This window comes from Antennarius striatus, chromosome 18, assembly GCF_040054535.1.
Source record: "Antennarius striatus isolate MH-2024 chromosome 18, ASM4005453v1, whole genome shotgun sequence".
NCBI classification, from domain to species: domain Eukaryota; kingdom Metazoa; phylum Chordata; class Actinopteri; order Lophiiformes; family Antennariidae; genus Antennarius; species Antennarius striatus.
In genome coordinates, this window is record NC_090793.1 from 11,160,262 (window position 1) to 11,177,086 (window position 16,825).

General features: G+C 40.7%; 1 protein-coding gene across 1 annotated transcript; it reads right to left on the minus strand.

Moving 5' to 3' along the window:
• Positions 1-1,053: 1,053 nt before the first annotated feature.
• klhl14 (kelch-like family member 14) lies at positions 1,054-14,073 on the minus strand. Its single transcript, XM_068341364.1, has 8 exons — positions 13,196-14,073; positions 11,102-11,223; positions 7,633-7,722; positions 6,872-6,950; positions 6,562-6,752; positions 5,569-5,727; positions 4,165-4,322; positions 1,054-1,194 (listed from the first exon to the last, which is right to left on the minus strand). The coding sequence occupies exons 1-8, from the start codon at positions 14,071-14,073 to the stop codon at positions 1,054-1,056; spliced, it is 1,818 nt and encodes a 605-aa protein (XP_068197465.1).
• Positions 14,074-16,825: the final 2,752 nt, after the last annotated feature.

Sequence of the window (16,825 nt, forward strand, 5' to 3'; positions counted from 1 at the left end):
GACAACAAACGTAACATCCTCTCCAACTATTTATCCAAACACGCTACCTATCAATACGCTGGGTAGCAATTACAATTTGATTGTACCATCTTTGTAAAAGGAGTGTTTTCACATATGAATATTTAAGAACCGAAGGAAAGTCTGATATTATGTTTGCCTGCAGCATGAATAACTTTGGATGCAAACGTTTGGCAAAATATTCCTCTATCAAGCAGACAACCTGTAATGAACTCTGTTAAACAGCCTACATAGCAACACAACTTCAGTCTGGATAGAAATTATTAATGTAAGAATTAGTCAAAAATTAGGGCTGGGTGATGCGGACACATCCTCATAAAGATCAGAGTGCACTAGTTTCTTTTTTTTAGTGTTAGGACCCTCATACTTCTGTAGGTGTAGATACAATATATTTTTGTTGATGCCATGTTGGGTACAGGAAATGCTTTTAAAACATTGCCATTTAAAATATTTAGAAAGCTTGAGTTATTGGGAAAGGTAACAGAAAGGTTGCTTGATGACTCGACCAGGTGATGTAGCGAAATGAATGCGCATTCAGAGAAGAGTTACATATGAATATTTACACACATTGATCATCATGGTTCATGTAACTCACCCAGCCCTACTTTAACCCCATGATAATTAGACTGATCACCTTTCCTCTCAGAGTGACTCTGTGGAACAACACTGCATTTGGTTGGAATTAAGCTTCTACAGAATACAAGATACAATGGATTTGAAAGCTATAATTCAGTTCAACACTATGCGTGCTATCAAAGAGAAGCCAAAAACACTTACTATCATTGTAAATCAAATATGAACCTGACCATTTCTCAGAACACACGTGAGTTTAAATACATGAGTTACACAATTAGGTTTTTTTTTTTTTTCAAACCTTCAGTAAGGAAAAACGAAAGTGCTCTGGTCAAACCTGTAAAAAAATAATTTATACACACCCCACAGGGTTTGTCACAAAATTGTTAACAACTGTTTTGATTATTGATGGTCCTCTTCCCATTCGCTCTCTGCCTCCTCTTCCTCATTCGTCATTAGTTGTCATTTGTTAAAGGGAAGGCAGGCCGGCAGTATGACAGTGGAACAGGCTGGGCCCGCCAAGGGCTCTGCCACCTCTCCCTCCAGCTCCGTCCATGTTCCTTTCTCTGGGCTATAACAGATGGTGGAAGACTTGTAAGCTCCCTAGGGAAAAAAGAAAATCCAGTCATCGTCTCAGTGCAGTCTGGATCTCTAAACAGGATTTCATATAAATAATATAGTCAACAAGAAGGACAAAATATAAAGTTAGAGATGGTGTTTTTAAAAATATTTGTTTTGTCATCAAATGAAAATAAAAATAAATTACAAAATACCGAGAGTACTGCCTGTGAAGTGGGATGTAGCTTAATGTTCATTGTGGCCACTGTTGTCCAGAAACTATTAGATAACATTAATGAGCCAAATGTTACACTTGGTGACAGATTGTATGATTACCAGGAACAAACATGTTGCTAACGAGACTGGAACTAAGAAATGACACTTCTGAAGTTTGTACACATGATAATCCTCAATTTTTATTGGATGTTGCCATGGCCTGGTGAGTCTCACCCCAGAACACCTGAACAAGCACTAGGTGTAAACATCTTCATGGGGAAACTGGGTTGATCAGAAGAATCTGCTGCTAGGTATCTCCATTGAAATCTGTCATAAGCTAGTGTAAAAATAACACAGCACTAAAATATAAGAACCATCAACAAAAAGAAAAAAGAAAGCCCCAGTACAATCAGACAAAACTTAAGAAAATAATGAGGCTGTTGCTATGACTGACAGTACTGATATCCTTATGGGCCAGCTGCTAACTTGAGATGCAGCACGTTTTACATCACAGGCACTGGACAAGTAAAGTTATGAAAGTGTAAAGCAACTTCCACAAGACAAATGAATGGATCACTGACAATGATGAACCTAAATATCAGATTTGCAGTGAAGGTAAATGTTTGTGCTAATTTAAATTTATCCTGAAAAAATCTTCTTCTCCTTTTGACTTTTCCCTTCAGGGGTCGCCACAGCGAATCAGTTGCCTCCATCTAACCCTGTCTTCTGCATCCTCTTCTCTCACATCAACTACCTTCATGTCCTCTTTCATTACATCCATAAACCTCCTCTTTGGTCTTCCTCTAGGCCTCCTGCCTGGCAGTTCAAAACTCAGGATTCTTCTACCAATATATTCACTATCTCTCCTCTGGACATGTCCAAACCATCTCAGTCTGGCCTCTCTGACTTTATCTCCAAAACCTCTAACATGTGCTGGCCCTCTGATGTACTCATTCCTGATCCTATCCATCCTGGTCACTCCCAGAGAGAACCTCAGCATCTTCATCTCTGCTACCTCCAGCTCTGTCTCCTGTCTTTTCCTCAGTGACACTGTCTCTAGACCAAACATCGCTGGTCTCACCACAGTTTTGTACACCTTTCCTTTCATTTTAGCTGAAACTCTTCTATCACACATCACACCTGACACTTTCCTCCACCCGTTCCATCCTGCCTGGACACGCTTCTTCACCTCTTTTCCACATTCTCCATTGCTCTGGACTGTTGACCCTAGGTACTTAAAATTCTCCACCTTCTTGACCTATTCTCCCTGTAACCTCACTCTTCCACTTGGGTCCCTCTCATTCACACACATGTACTCTGTCTTACTGCGGCTAACCTTCATTCCTATCCTTTCCAGAACAAACCCCCACCTCTCTAGCTTCTCCTCCACCTGTTCCCTGCTCTCACTGCAGATCACAATGTCATCTGCAAACATCATAGTCCATAGAGATTCCTGTCTAACCTTGTCTGTCAGCCTGTCCATCACCATAGTGAACAAGAAGGGGCTCAGAGCTGATCCCTGATGCAGTCCCACCTCCACCTTGAACTCCTCTGTCACACCTACAGCACACCTCCCCACTGTCTTACAGTCCTCATACATGTCCTTCACCGCTCTCACATACTTCTCTGCCACTCAAGACTTTCTCATACAATACCACAGTTCCTCTCTGGGCACCCTGTCATAAGCTTTCTCCAGATCTACAAAAACACAATGCAGCTCCCTCTGGCCTTCTCTGTACTTCTCTATCAACATCCTCAAAGCAAACACTGCATCTGTAGTACTCTTTTTTGGCATGAAACCATACTGCTGCTCACAAATGCTCACTTCTGCCCTTAGTCTAGCTTCAAATACTCTTTCCAATAACTTCATTGTATGGCTCATCAGCTTTATTCCTCTGTAGTTGCCACAACTCTGCACATTTCCCTTGTTCTTAAAAATGGGCACCAGCACACTTCGCCTCCATTCCTCAGGCATCTTCTCACTATCTAAGATCCTGTTGAACAACCCAGTCAGAAACTCTACTGCCACCTCTCCTAGACACTTCTACTGTACTGTATACCTCCACAGGTGTATCATCAGGACCGACTGCCTTTTCACTCTTCATTCTCTTCAATGCCCTCCTCACTTCATCCCGACTAATCTTTTGTACTTCCTGGTCCACAACAGCCATCTCTTCTAGTCTTTGTTTTCTCTCAAGTCTCAACAAAAATTTATATCTCAAATCTAAATATCAAAAATTTATTGTGAAGAAATCAATTTGACAAATCTCTTTCCAAACATACAAAACAAATATACACTTATGTACAAACTGTGGAAATGTATTTTGCCAACGTATGTAATAACATGCATACACATTTACGCAAGTATTAAGGGTGATATATTCCTACGATATGCATATAGATACACCTAAAGCATATATGTTGAATATATTATATAGCTGTTGAATGAGGGATAAAGGTAACTTTCTTGTCATTTATTTTGAGGGAGACCTACATATACCATTCTGCTGTGTGTTTACAGTACATGCATTGTGTTAATCCACAGCTGAAAATAATACCTGATAAACCACTACTTATTGGCTAAAAACTGTAGCCAGGTGATTAAAAAGTCAGTAAGCCTTGTTAAGAAATATTAGGCCATACATTCCTACCTGGGAGGGTACGGCGTGGAGGAGAAAGAGGGGAGTTAGAAGGAATTCAAACCTTCTTTGTGGGAATTCATCATAGCAACGAAAACATAAAATACTGCCATCTTTATAGTTCATCTAACACAGTATAATGTGATATGTAGGAATATACCATGCTCCAGCTGTAGCCCCCCACGAGGAAGATGCTGTCATCCAAAACAGCACACCCTGGGCCACTGCGACCCTCCAGGATGGGAGTCTGAAGGATGTTCCACTGGTCGGCTTTTGGGTCGTAACATTCCACCAACATCACATCTAGATGGGAGAAACCTTTGTGAGAGAGGAAAAGAAATATCTTAAAATAATATCAGTACTTCAGATTATCACAGGTAGTTAAGGTGACCTGAAGCAGCGAGCTCAACTGTTGTTTAACATATTTTTGCAATCAGTCACTTACTAGTTTGTCAGCACATGAAAATGCTGTTGAAGAACGTGATGTCATATCATTTGAATACAAACTTAAAAGACCAGTTTGGGATTGTTGCTTGGTTGCCAAGTCAATTAAAATGAAACTACACCTATATGATTCTGATCAAGAAGATTAGCTGTGTTTTAATATTTTTTCACAACAATCTTTACCTTTGAATCATTGATTGCATCAAGTCATGATACTTAATTTAATGGGCAAATACAGAACAAATAATAATAATGATGGATTAGATTTATATAGCGCTTTTCTGGACACTCAAAGACGCTTTACATCGGATCCATTATTCATTCACTCCTCATTCATACTTGGTGATGGTAGACTATGTGTGTAGCCACAGCTGCCCTGGGGCAGACTGACGGACGCGTGGCTGCCAACCTGCGCCTACGGCCCCTCCGGCCGCCACCGGAACAATCACACACATTCACACACCAGCAAGTGCCCCACTGGAGGCAAGGCGGGTAAAGTGTTTTGCCCAAGGACACAACGACAAATGACTCGGCAGGAGCGGGAATTGAACTGCCGATCTTGAATCATTGGATGGCCCGCTCTAAAGGGTCTTACAGATCCTGGGTGACGAAGCAGTTAACGGACTGGACTGAGAATCTCACACACACAAACACACAAACACACACACACACACACACACACGGAGAGAGAGAGAGAGAGAGAGAGAGAGAGAGAGAGAGAGAGAGAGAAACAGACTACACACATGTACAGTAAGAGTTAAATTCCACTTTGAATGGATTTATTTTCAGTTCTCTGGCTACTTACTGAAGGTTGTTCTTCAAAATGCCAATCCATGATTGCAAGTTGTGCATCAGGTAGATGTATAACCAACATTTTTAAATGAAAGAAAGAAACATGAAACTAGAAACATGTAATTCCAGCTTTTCAGAATTCCCACTGAAAATTTCTTGATTAAATACAAAACACGAACCACATTGATAAGCTGTTTTTCCATTTATTTTTTCCATTGTGACTCGAATGAGAGTGTGATGAAGAGGGACAAGGTCATGGCTGCCAGCTCAAATCTGCAGATTTTCTTTCACACAGATTTGAAATAAAACATTGATCTCAAGTACCAACCTTTCAAATGGTTTCCACCAATAGCATACAGGCGGTCATTCATTCCAGCCAGGGCGTGAATGGCACGCTTTGTGTTCATATCCTGTTTCCTAGCCCACACATCCATTATAGGGTCATAACAGTAGAGCCAGGACACATACTCTCCATTGTGAACTCCTCCTGCAGCAGGTAGACAAAGCACTGCTGTGACACACATACTGCATATGACACTTTACACATCAAAACAACATGTGGGAATTCTGATTATGTGTAGTCCTTAATAACAATGGACTGGCTTAATGCTAACTCTAATAGTAGCATAGCCCCTATGAAAGGAGTAGATCTGAATGATCCTTATATATAGCACAGTATTAATAACTTCTCGGTAAATTAATGATTTATTTACTTTCTTTTCATGTTTACATCCATTGCGTTTAATTCATGTTTTGGGTTAGTCCTGTCCTTTATTTCAATAAGTGTCATCAGCAATGACTATTAATGGAGTTACTAATCCTAGTGGAATGTTAATGTAGATACTATTATTATATTAGAAATGTGCATACATTTCTAAAGAGCATGTTCATGTTGTAAAGATTTGTGTTTTAGGATAGATTTAACCATTTAATAATAACATTTGGGTTATTCAATATATAACAATGCTTTCTCTTTTAAAGAATGTTTTGTATGTAAAATTTTTTATGTAGACATTAAAAAAATAGAATTGCATGAAAAGAAATGTGTTAAAAATGGTGGTGAATTAAATACTGTACATATTATAAACTAATACATGTGTTTGTGGTAACCACATTATAAACACACTCTTTATGGTCACTGATATTATAATACAACCCAGCATTTTCTCTGTCATTGATAATAAGTTTGAGTGATCAGCAGATGTTCCCATCATACTCTAATAGCTGCTATCTTTGGGTAACTTAAAAAAAAACTCTGAATTTCTCAGCATATTGATAAATACTTTTGTCAATAACTCTGGGTGGCAGGATGTGTCCTGACCTGATATGTAGATCTTGCCGTTGTGCACTGCTCCTGCATGGGCAGCCAGAGGCTGCGGCAGAGACGACACGTAATTCCACTCGTTGTTCTCCAGGTTATAGGACTCCACGCTGGAGAGGTAGCCGCTCTCGTTCCTGCCTCCAATCACATACAGGTGCCTGTCCAGGCGACAGGCAAAAAAACTGGCTCTCCTGGAGAGGGACATATACAATGTTATCAACAATTGATGAAAGTACATCTTTACATGTGCGTGCGTGTGTGTGCATGTGTAGGCCAATTTTATTTTTAATCTGACCCCAGATGGACTCACCTCTCTTGCATGGGGGGCAGCTGTATCCAGCTGTTGAATCTTGGATCATAGCGGCTGACAAAATTTGTGCTGTGCTTTCCTGCAATAAAAGCAGCGATTACTCAAGTGACACCACATTTATGAGGTCATCGTTCATGTTCCATGTGTCTTTTCAAACCTTCTCACTTCTCAGCCCTGCATGTGTTTTCCCCACCACTTTAATGAAATGCACAACTGTTGAAATCACTACCCACACACGATGATTCCCACTGTGATTTTCACAGCCACTGGAGTGAACAAGAGCTGACTCAAGTCCTGCTCTTCCAATACCCATGATTTGAGGATAATCTTCTAAAAACATTTTAAAACATTTGATTTATGTGTTGATTTCCTTTACTGTAGTAAAGTACTGATTTCCCTTTGTGCAGCAATGTATTGCTATACTTGGTGGAAAATGAACAAAAGGACTACTTTATTTCTTCATCATTTTGCTTCTTACAATGACTGTCTGTTACCCTTTCACAAAAAGCACTCTTAGCACTTCTACACCACAAACATTTTGGTGTTAAAAAGTGTTTTTATTTTTCATGCCAATTATTGACAAGTGTAGACTGGAGTGTTGTTTGCCCACTCAGAGCTGATCTGTTTCGAGGATGAGTGTGTGTTTGACTCTCTGATAGCTTTAAACTTGCATCAGCTTTAGTTCACGGTGCTCTTTAAAGTAGATGCTGACACATTTCACAAATAAAAAGCGATATGTTGGGGCCCTTGAGTCACTGTACCATTGGGGTTCCACTGGTCCTCTCCACCCAGCAGCAACAGGAAATTCTCCACCTCCACCACACAGTGATGGGCACTGTTGTAAGGCATTACTGTATGACACAAAGGACAAAGATGTCAACTACTAACATATATTAATGATGCAGACAAGTAGGCAAACACTACGCCACCCGTTTACTGGTGAAATTAAAAAAAATCCCGATTTTATTTCCCATGATGCACTACGAGTAACAATGAAAACACAAAGCTACTGTTTGTACCAACAAGCAAGACCTCATATCATCAAATACAGGAATGACCCATGCCACAGAATGAGGTGGGTTTAACAGGCAATATAGGACATGCAATAGACCACACTCTAAACAAATATTTTTTCTAAAAATGTTTCACGTTGCAATGTGCTAGCCAAAAAAAATTAAAAAAAAATAGTGGGCTGATAAGATATTTGGTGGAGTCACAAAAAAGCAGAATTTATATTCATCCATAAATGAATAAATTCACCCTCTGACAAGAGTTCACTGGTTGAATGTCTCCAAAATGTTCTGTTAACTTTTCAATAAGCAGCAGTGTTTCACATTCAGTCACTGCTTTCATTCATGCCCTATAGCTTAACATCTATCTACAGCATGACTTTTGATAATACTGTATATTAAATAAATATGCTATTTAGTGTGTCATGATGTTGTATGAGCACACGTTAGCTTTAGTGACTAAAAGCTCCCAGCTGCCCCAAAACCCCTGCTGAAGGGTTTTTCCCTTGTGCAAGATTTTGTTCTCCCCTCCTCTCCTCCTCTATCTTCTTTTGCTAAAGTGACCCCATTGAGATGTAGAGAAATGGTCTTAGGTGACAGTCATAATGAACATGATCGTGTTCACTCAATAAATCTCAGGCCCGGTGCTTTTCGAGCACAAATCAGTGAAATGTTAAAGCCCACCTGTCTGTCTCCATCAGTCATTTCCACTGTCACCCCCCCAACTCCTGATGGATCACAGTTGCTGCAAAATTAGACAGCCTTGAATCTCATTTCTTTCCAATTGGCCTCTCCCTGCAATCTCACTCTGGCTGGCTGACATGTGCCGATCCTGTACGGGAGGGGAGTCTCAGATAGGAACTAATACTACATACACTAAACACAGCTTTATCTTGAACGAGGGGATTAGGTTGCCTGCCTCCAGTGCACCTCAAAGACGAGTGCCATATGACTGCTAAATTTCCTTACATGCACTTTACATTATCATTCAGTCAGCAGTATGTAGGACATGGATGGGTAACTTTTTATTTGATGCCTAGCGACTTGTACTCAGTGAAATTCATCTCATATCCGTGTGAAAAGAAGTCTACTCCCTACTGTACATCTCAGGCGACAGCCTGAGGAGTGCTCTGAGATTATTTGAGATATCTGAACCACCTCTACAAGTCCCTCACATACAGGTGAACAGTGGGTTGAGTGTCAGGTTGTTTTAACTGTGATTGATCAGTGTAGCTGGTAATATATCACATCATTCTTTTACTTCTCTTACTTGAGAGTCTGCCTGCCCCCTTTGTCAGAAATATTCCTATAAATCCAGGGGTCATCATCCAGAGGAGGGCAGGGTGAGCATGTCCACCGTGAGTTGGACGCCATCGCTCCATCTACAGTGAGCTGTAGGGCTCACTAGAGGGAGTCAGAAACCTCTGCATAGAGGCACAGTCGGGCTTGGTTGAATGACTCCACAGCGAATGCACCAGTGCTGCTCCAGCTCTGACGTGCCTTTACACCATTGCAATTGCATCCCACTGAGCTGAATTCCTTTGTTCTAGGCCCTGCTGCATAGATGAGGTCCGTTTCCAGGAGCCCCCCCCCCCAGGAGGGGGGTTTTAATATCAGGTTGGTTTAAAGACGGAAGGCAGAATAGTCTGGCATTGTGCATGGGGCTGTGCCTGCCTTTGTCTCGTGTTCATCTACACTGCTGTGGGTACACTAGATGGCAAACTTCACACTAGAATCACCGAGCAGTGGATACACACCCAACACAATGAGAAGGATCAGATTCTTCCCAAATTGTGTTGATGAATGTCTTAATCAAAGGCTGTCCCTCTCAGGTTTCGCCTCATTGGAAAGTTATGATTGAATGTTAATAATCTTCTATACCACATCCATTGTGTGTGGAGCCTACATCAGATGGTCACTGATGTGTTAAGGGGATGATTTTGCAGTTTTGTCCTTCCACTTCTACATGGACCATTTGAGTGTTAACTTTTTTAGTTTTGACTGATGTAAATCCCTATTGACCTTTTGCTTGTTGCAGTTTATGCCCATGAGTTTGGAGTAAATTAAAAAATATAATGCAGAACAGAAGTGGATTTCAGGCTGCTGTTTATTCATGACTTCTTTGTTAAAGTGCAACTAGATAGATTTGGACAAATGTGAAATTATTATAGCCACAGCTACTAAAAAAGACTCCATCTTAACTTAAATGTTATAAAAGGCAGACATGATCACAAAAAACGCCTGCCATAAGGTGAGAACATACTGTAAGATGCACAGAAAGAAAATGGACCCTGTGGCTAATCTATACAAATGAAGAGAAAATGCTGAGAAATGTCTCCAACCAAGGGGACAAAAACTCAATATGTCCAGCAATGATGATGCAAAGCACAAATATGTGGTTTTCCATTTGCTCTTTTTGACCTTTTATAATATGACAACAATATAGCACTGAGCCTTAAAAGGTCAGGGAAGACGGACTCCTACAGGTAAATTTTTGTAAATTTACAAAGGCTTCAAATATGTTCTCTCCAGATTGTTGGGGGAATAATGACAACTGGCTCTTTATGACATCATGAAATCAATCCCCCAAACTTAACCTCATTATAATCTCCCAAAGGTTATAGGATACATCTTAATATTGTTTATTATTTGGTGAAATAAAATTGAAGACTTTTTTTTATATTGAAAATACAGCTGCTGTGTTCCATTAACCCCATCCAGCTCTTTGGTATTTAATTTATAAGTCAACAGGCTAATTCACTGCTGCTTTTTAGTACATGTGGAGTAATTCTGTTTCATGTATTGATTGACGCATGTGAATAATAAGGTTACATTTAAAATCTATTGAGGAATGATGGCATTCATTATTGTTCTTCCTCTGCCACAATAGATTATTAGATTCAAGTTAATCTCATCATGCATCCTGCCAGCATATTTCAGCAAAAACAAGGGAAACCGTGCGTGAAGCTGCACAGTGCTGTGAAGTCACGCTCTGATTAAAAACTTATATAAAAAGTGATAGGGAAGCATTATTACCTAAAGGATTTAGGGAACTCCTTTGCCTCATTTTCTGTGGAAATTAACCTGTGCTAAAGCAATCCTTAGGAACAACTTCTTCTTATCATAAAAAGCCTCTAACTCAAGTCACTTAGGTTAAAAATAAAAAAATAAAAAAATAAACAACACAAAAAAAAGAAACAGCACAGCTTTTGGTACTCACTTGTGAGGATCTTCCATGTCTTCTTCTCGTCGTCATAGTACTGGACCAAATTGCTGGGGAGACGATCAGGTCCAGGAGGCAAACCACCCACCAGTAACAGCATTCTCTTATTGGAACGGATTCTGTAATAACAAAAGTGTGTGTGTGCGGACAAGTGTTAGAAAACAACAAAACAGGTAGCAAGCATTAAAATAAAATGTCCAATAAACAAAATAATCTTAACCTGAACCTGGACACCTTTAATTCCTTCATTTACATAATCAATTTGAGAAAATTAACAGCCCTTGGCCTGCATGTTTTGGATTTTTCCCCCTGAAAATATTAATACATTTGACTGAAATAAAGAATAAATGCATGGTTGGATTAAAAACTGGTCCTGGTCTGGGTACAAAGACTGAGACCCCTAATCAAGCAGTGTGGTCACATTTATCATGATTAACAAAAAGATGGCTCAACAGCATACTTATCCTTCTAATGTGTTACAGAATGGTTATTGTACTCTATAGACATCCTTTGAATTAGCTGTGAAAGTGAGGACGGTCATGCAGGGTGCCACGCTGGAGGCTAAAAACGCAATTGAGTACATAAACCTGCCCATACAATGTCTCCATTTCATTGGCTGCGATGATTCATGTGACATCTCTGAACCAGTCGTGAGATATTTCCTGCTGTTTATATATGATATATAACCCTGAAACCACAGACATTACTGTACATTAATGACCATTATCAGGTGCTTAATGGATTCATAACAAATCTACCAATTAATCACAACAGGCAGTGAAAAGATTAAGACTAGCCGGTCTTTATAGTCAGACACATTTTTTTAATTTTTCATATTTTGCTTTTTCATGCTTGGGAAAATCACTGTCGTCTCAGTACATTCTCTCTGCTGCAGGCCCACTCTGAAGTGTTTTGGGGTTATTCATATGCAAATGAGCCCCTGGACATAGATAATGGTGATTAATTGAGAGGGGAGAGAAACAGTGGCATGTGAAACTAATTATGAGGATTCCTAATTCTTTGCTCATTTAGGTCAATATTTGGGGAGAGACATATAATTTGGATATCGTGGGAAAAAGCACATGGAGTACTATTTTATGCAAAATTCTTTATTTAAATTTTATTGAAAAACGAGGTCATTCTCAATTTCATGGCTGTAATTTTCTGCAGTTTAAAGGTACGTGCAGCGAATTGCAAGTATGAAAATCTATGAAATTAAAATATTTTCAGCCTTGACTGTAGAGTAAACAAAACCTGACAGCAGCACCGTCGATCAACGTCCAAACAGTGTCAGTCTTCCTGCCAGCTCTTTAACTGCTGATCAGGACCAACAGGGAAGTAAAACATGAAGTTAGGCCTCTTTCAGTGAGAGAGACACAACTCCTAAACACAGGCAGCGATGTCAGACTGTTCCTGATTATAAACGCTGCCCTCTTCTCAAATGTAGTACATTTTGGATTATAATCACCCCCCCCACACACACACACATACACACTTCACCTCCCCCCAAACTGCATTTGATTCTAATTTTGCATTTGATTCATCCTTACGCCTTTTGAGGTGATTACTATGCAATTCTGGTGACAATTTATTAAGAGTTATATTCATAAGAGCTGCTGGATATCAAAAGGATAACCTTTATTGAGTTTGCTGTCTTGTCTGTGCTGATTAGAGAGTTAGTACACAGATTTGTGAGAAAATAAAGAGCCGTTCACTTAAACATTTGATAATCTGGTAATTATGGATCATAGAGTAAAACAAGACTCTCAACAGCTGGTGGTCTTGTTCAGGAAACCCCCAAAATCACTTACTGGGCATCAAAACCTCACATTGATCACCAATGTGGACTAAACGACAGAGAAGGTGGGAATACTTGACCATGCAGTTGATGTCTGACAAGTTAGAATTTGTTTAATTTTAAATAAGAACAAGGCGTTTACTCATCTTCTATCTGTCCCGAAAGCAAGTCATTGTGGTATGTGTACATAAAAAATGTGTGTGTGTGTGTGTGTGTGTGTGTGTGTGTGTGTGTGTGTGTGTGTGTGTGTGTGTGTGTGTGTGTGTGTGTGTGTGTGTGTGTGTGACGCTCACCTGCTGGCCACCGTCTGCCTGCAGTGCTGCCTAAAGGGCATTAGGTGGTAATTCATGGCGTCTAGCAGCAGCTTCTGGCACACAGGGTCAGTTCTCATGAAGTCAACAGACTGAACCCTCTCCACCAGTTCTGGAGCAGGTATGAGGGCAAAGCGTAGCCTCTTCATGAGATCCGGCGCATAATGCATGCGAGTCTCCCGGTCATGCTCCAGCCAAAGCACAGACATCTGGAACAGAGCCAGCTCTGACTCCACCGGGGGTGGCAGAGCATCTAGCATGGCACACATCTCCTCAAAGTTGAGCAGCAGTACATCCTCCACCAGGTACTTGTTGGCCAGCTTCTTGGTCTCATCCAATCCATGGAGGGCAGCAATTTTGCAGATCTGTTTGTAGTTCTGCACAGAGATCTGGTCATTGAGAAACTGCACACTGAGCTTGGTGATCTGGGGGATGTTGAGGATCTTGCTGACAGAAAGCACCTCTTCCACTGTGTCCAGAGAAAGAGTCACATTGGCAGTGTACAGGTACTCCAGCACTAATCGTAGTCCGATAGAGGAGCAGCCCTGGAGAACCAGGTTATTGATGGGCCTTGCATTGGGGGTCACCAGCTTGTCATCAGGAGAAGATGAGGGGGTCCCACTGCTGCCCTGGTCCCCTTTGCTCCCCTCATTGTTGATGACGTTGTGGGAAGAGAAGAGAGATCTGAAATACTGGGAGCAGGATGCAAGCACAGCTTTGTGGCAGTGGAACTGCTGTCCCTGGGCAGTGAGAGTCACATCACAGAACAGCTGCTTTCTCCATAAGAGATTGAGCCCATGCAGCAGGGTGTCACTGTGTGTTGGGTCAAAGGTGGATGTTCTATCACCCGATCTGGACATGACTTCCTGACTGTGAACGCCACCTAGGTAACAAATAAACCATGCAAGTCGTTTTACCTCAGGTCATTTATTTGAACAACACACGCATTCTGCAGGCAGGCTATTAAAAGAGAAAACGATTTCTCGAGTAAGTTATTGAGCAGCTCTTGAGTCCATCCAGCAGGGGAGGAACCATCACACCGGCGAGAATCCACATCCAACACGGCTTCAGTCGCTTTCAACTTAGATCTCTGGTCGTAAAGCAGCAAACAAAAACACAGCAGTTCCCACAGCGCGCCAGTCTTATTCATTCTTAGCTGGAGATGATTTAAATGGAGGCTGAGGTTTTGAAGGGCGAATGTAAAAAACAAATCGAGGGATACGGAGATGCTGCGGATGCCTTCCTCCTCCCTCCGTAACGCGGCTGAAGTTGTCGGACAAGGAGAAGAGACCTCTCCGCCACGGTGGACGGAGAGCATGCTTTGCAATCAACCAACACTTATACGTTCTTCTGTCTTGCCGCACACCCCCACAATGAGGACATTACACATCGCACAGATTTTACGGAGTCATACAAAAAGCAATTCGTTTGTATCCGAGCCGTCAGCAGCGCTACGAAGAAGCCCCGGCGCGTTTACGCTTTTTAGCCTACCTGAGTTAACGCGGACGTGAGTATCGACAAATATTCGCTGAAATGCAGGCTTTTCGGCAAAGTTACACGATCCATGCATATCTATTGTTTTCCTATGCAGTTCAAAAAGCCATTTCTACGTGCGTAATGTGTGCCAACTTGACACAATCGTTGGTGGATCGCTGTCACCAAGATTCCCTTAACGCGCCTGTCACAACTAAACGATGTGAGCAGCTCAGCCGACAAGGAGCCAAACTTACCTGACTTCAGCTCTTGACCAAAAAAAAAAAAGAAAAGAAAAGAAAAGAAAAGAAAGTGAGCTTCAGATTTCCCCCAAATATTCTCAGGTGAATTTTCCTTTTTGCTCTTCTTTTTAAGAGAAATTTCCTTTCCTTTTAAAAATCTACGGTCAGTGGCGTCTCAGAAATAACCATTGATTCCAACTCATAAAGTCACTATTTGTTGACGTTGATCATTTGTTCTTCTGAATTAACAAGAAGTGTGTGAGTGTGTGTGAGAGGGGAGCTGTGCTTTTCTGCAAGAGAAGAAGAAGAAGAAGAAATATACGTGTGACAAATTATGCTACCAAGAAACAACACATCATTATCCTTGGGCCTGGGGCTCAGTGAGTCGTAACGAGAGTAATAGGAAATCCACGGATGGGGAGAGAAACGGTCGTGCATGGCCGGTGGAGAGAGACCATGCAGGGGTATGGATGCTGGAGAGACTCGCAAAATTATGGCTCAAGGCTATTGTAAAAACTGTCGAGCGTAAATGACTGCGATTTCAAACATCTATGGAAGAAAGAAAAAGAGAAAGGGGGAGAGAAAAAAAAAAAAAAAAAAAAACCCGAGTATTTCCCTCGCTGTTATAGAGAGAACCGTCAAGTTTTAGTGCGCATTGCTAATTAGTCAATTTCTCTCTGCCTTCACAGCCCGACGACTTTGCTGCTGAGCTGAAACTGCTAATTTCTGGGACCAGCCTTTTTTTGGCTGTGAACTGGATGGATGAATGGCTTGTCTCGCACAAATGACAAAAAGCCCCTGCCTTAATCTCCATCGCCAAAATAACCCCCTCATCTCATTCTGTTCCTGCTAGTCCTTCAAAAGAAGGTGCTTTACACAAACTCAAGTTTTCCATCTGTATCATAAAAACCCACATGAACTATAATGGATTAATGTATCTAATGTTTAATTAAAGCTTGTAAGATGACCCCCCCCTCCATCCCCCCCTTTTTTTAATTTTATTTCTGTGTCAAAACATAATAAAGCCACAGACAGTGAAAAATAACCCACGCCCGAAGTGATGCAAAGTTAAAAGGTATATGAAAGAGCATGAAAAATGAAAAATAACATGATCTGAAGTGTGTACACGTGCTGTTCTTACAGTCTGTCTGTCTCATTGTTTGACTACCTGAGGCTGCAGGCCTGGAAACACAAAGAGATGAAACCTGATCCAGCATCCATCAGTGCACAGTAGCCCTGTGGTGGTTGTGATGGCCCTGGTTTGATATTTAGATTCCATAACAAACATTCACATTCACATAACACATCTTTATACATTAAGTGAATGATCAGTTGTGGTGTTATTCATATAGGCACTCCTAACATCAAACTAAAAATAGTCATATACTTTGACCCCCAGGTCCTAGGCTGGAGGCTGGGATGTCTTGTATTGATATTTTTTATTCATATTTGTTGAAACAAAACCATTCATTCTAAAATAGGACTGAATCCTTTGTATGACCCTGTTCATAAATATACAGGTAATATAATTCTAATAATTAGTGAATTGACATCAGAGGGTTAGAAGGTTAAAAATTAGTAAAAATTACGCTGTTGTAATTCCAATTTAAAAAAAACAGTTTGAAATGACTTATTAGGACAGAATTAGCTGTCAATTAAATAAAGAGCTCAATTAGAGTAAAGAAAACTTACACACAAGGACTCCCACGAGACCACAAGTGACAGATACTTCACAAGTTATAAAATGACAGATAGGGATAAATGGGTTTGTTCATGTTCTATGAAATAGAGCAACACCATGCCACCGTCAAAATAACAGGCAATACATAGGTAGCATTTAAAGTAGATGGAACTACAATGTGATCTGATGTTTGAGAATTTGACAAGCACACATATC

Excerpts from the sequence above, each read along its gene's own strand:
- klhl14 (XM_068341364.1), bottom strand. The coding sequence starts at position 14,073 with ATGTCCAGATCGGGTGATAGAACATCCACCTTTGACCCAACACACAGT. Across the intron at positions 6,951-7,632 it reads GGACCAGTGGAACCCCAATG|GAAAGCACAGCACAAATTTT; the intron begins GTACAGTGACTC and ends CTTTTATTGCAG. Across the intron at positions 1,195-4,164 it reads GGGGCTACAGCTGGAGCATG|GGAGCTTACAAGTCTTCCAC; the intron begins GTATATTCCTAC and ends TTTTTTCCCTAG.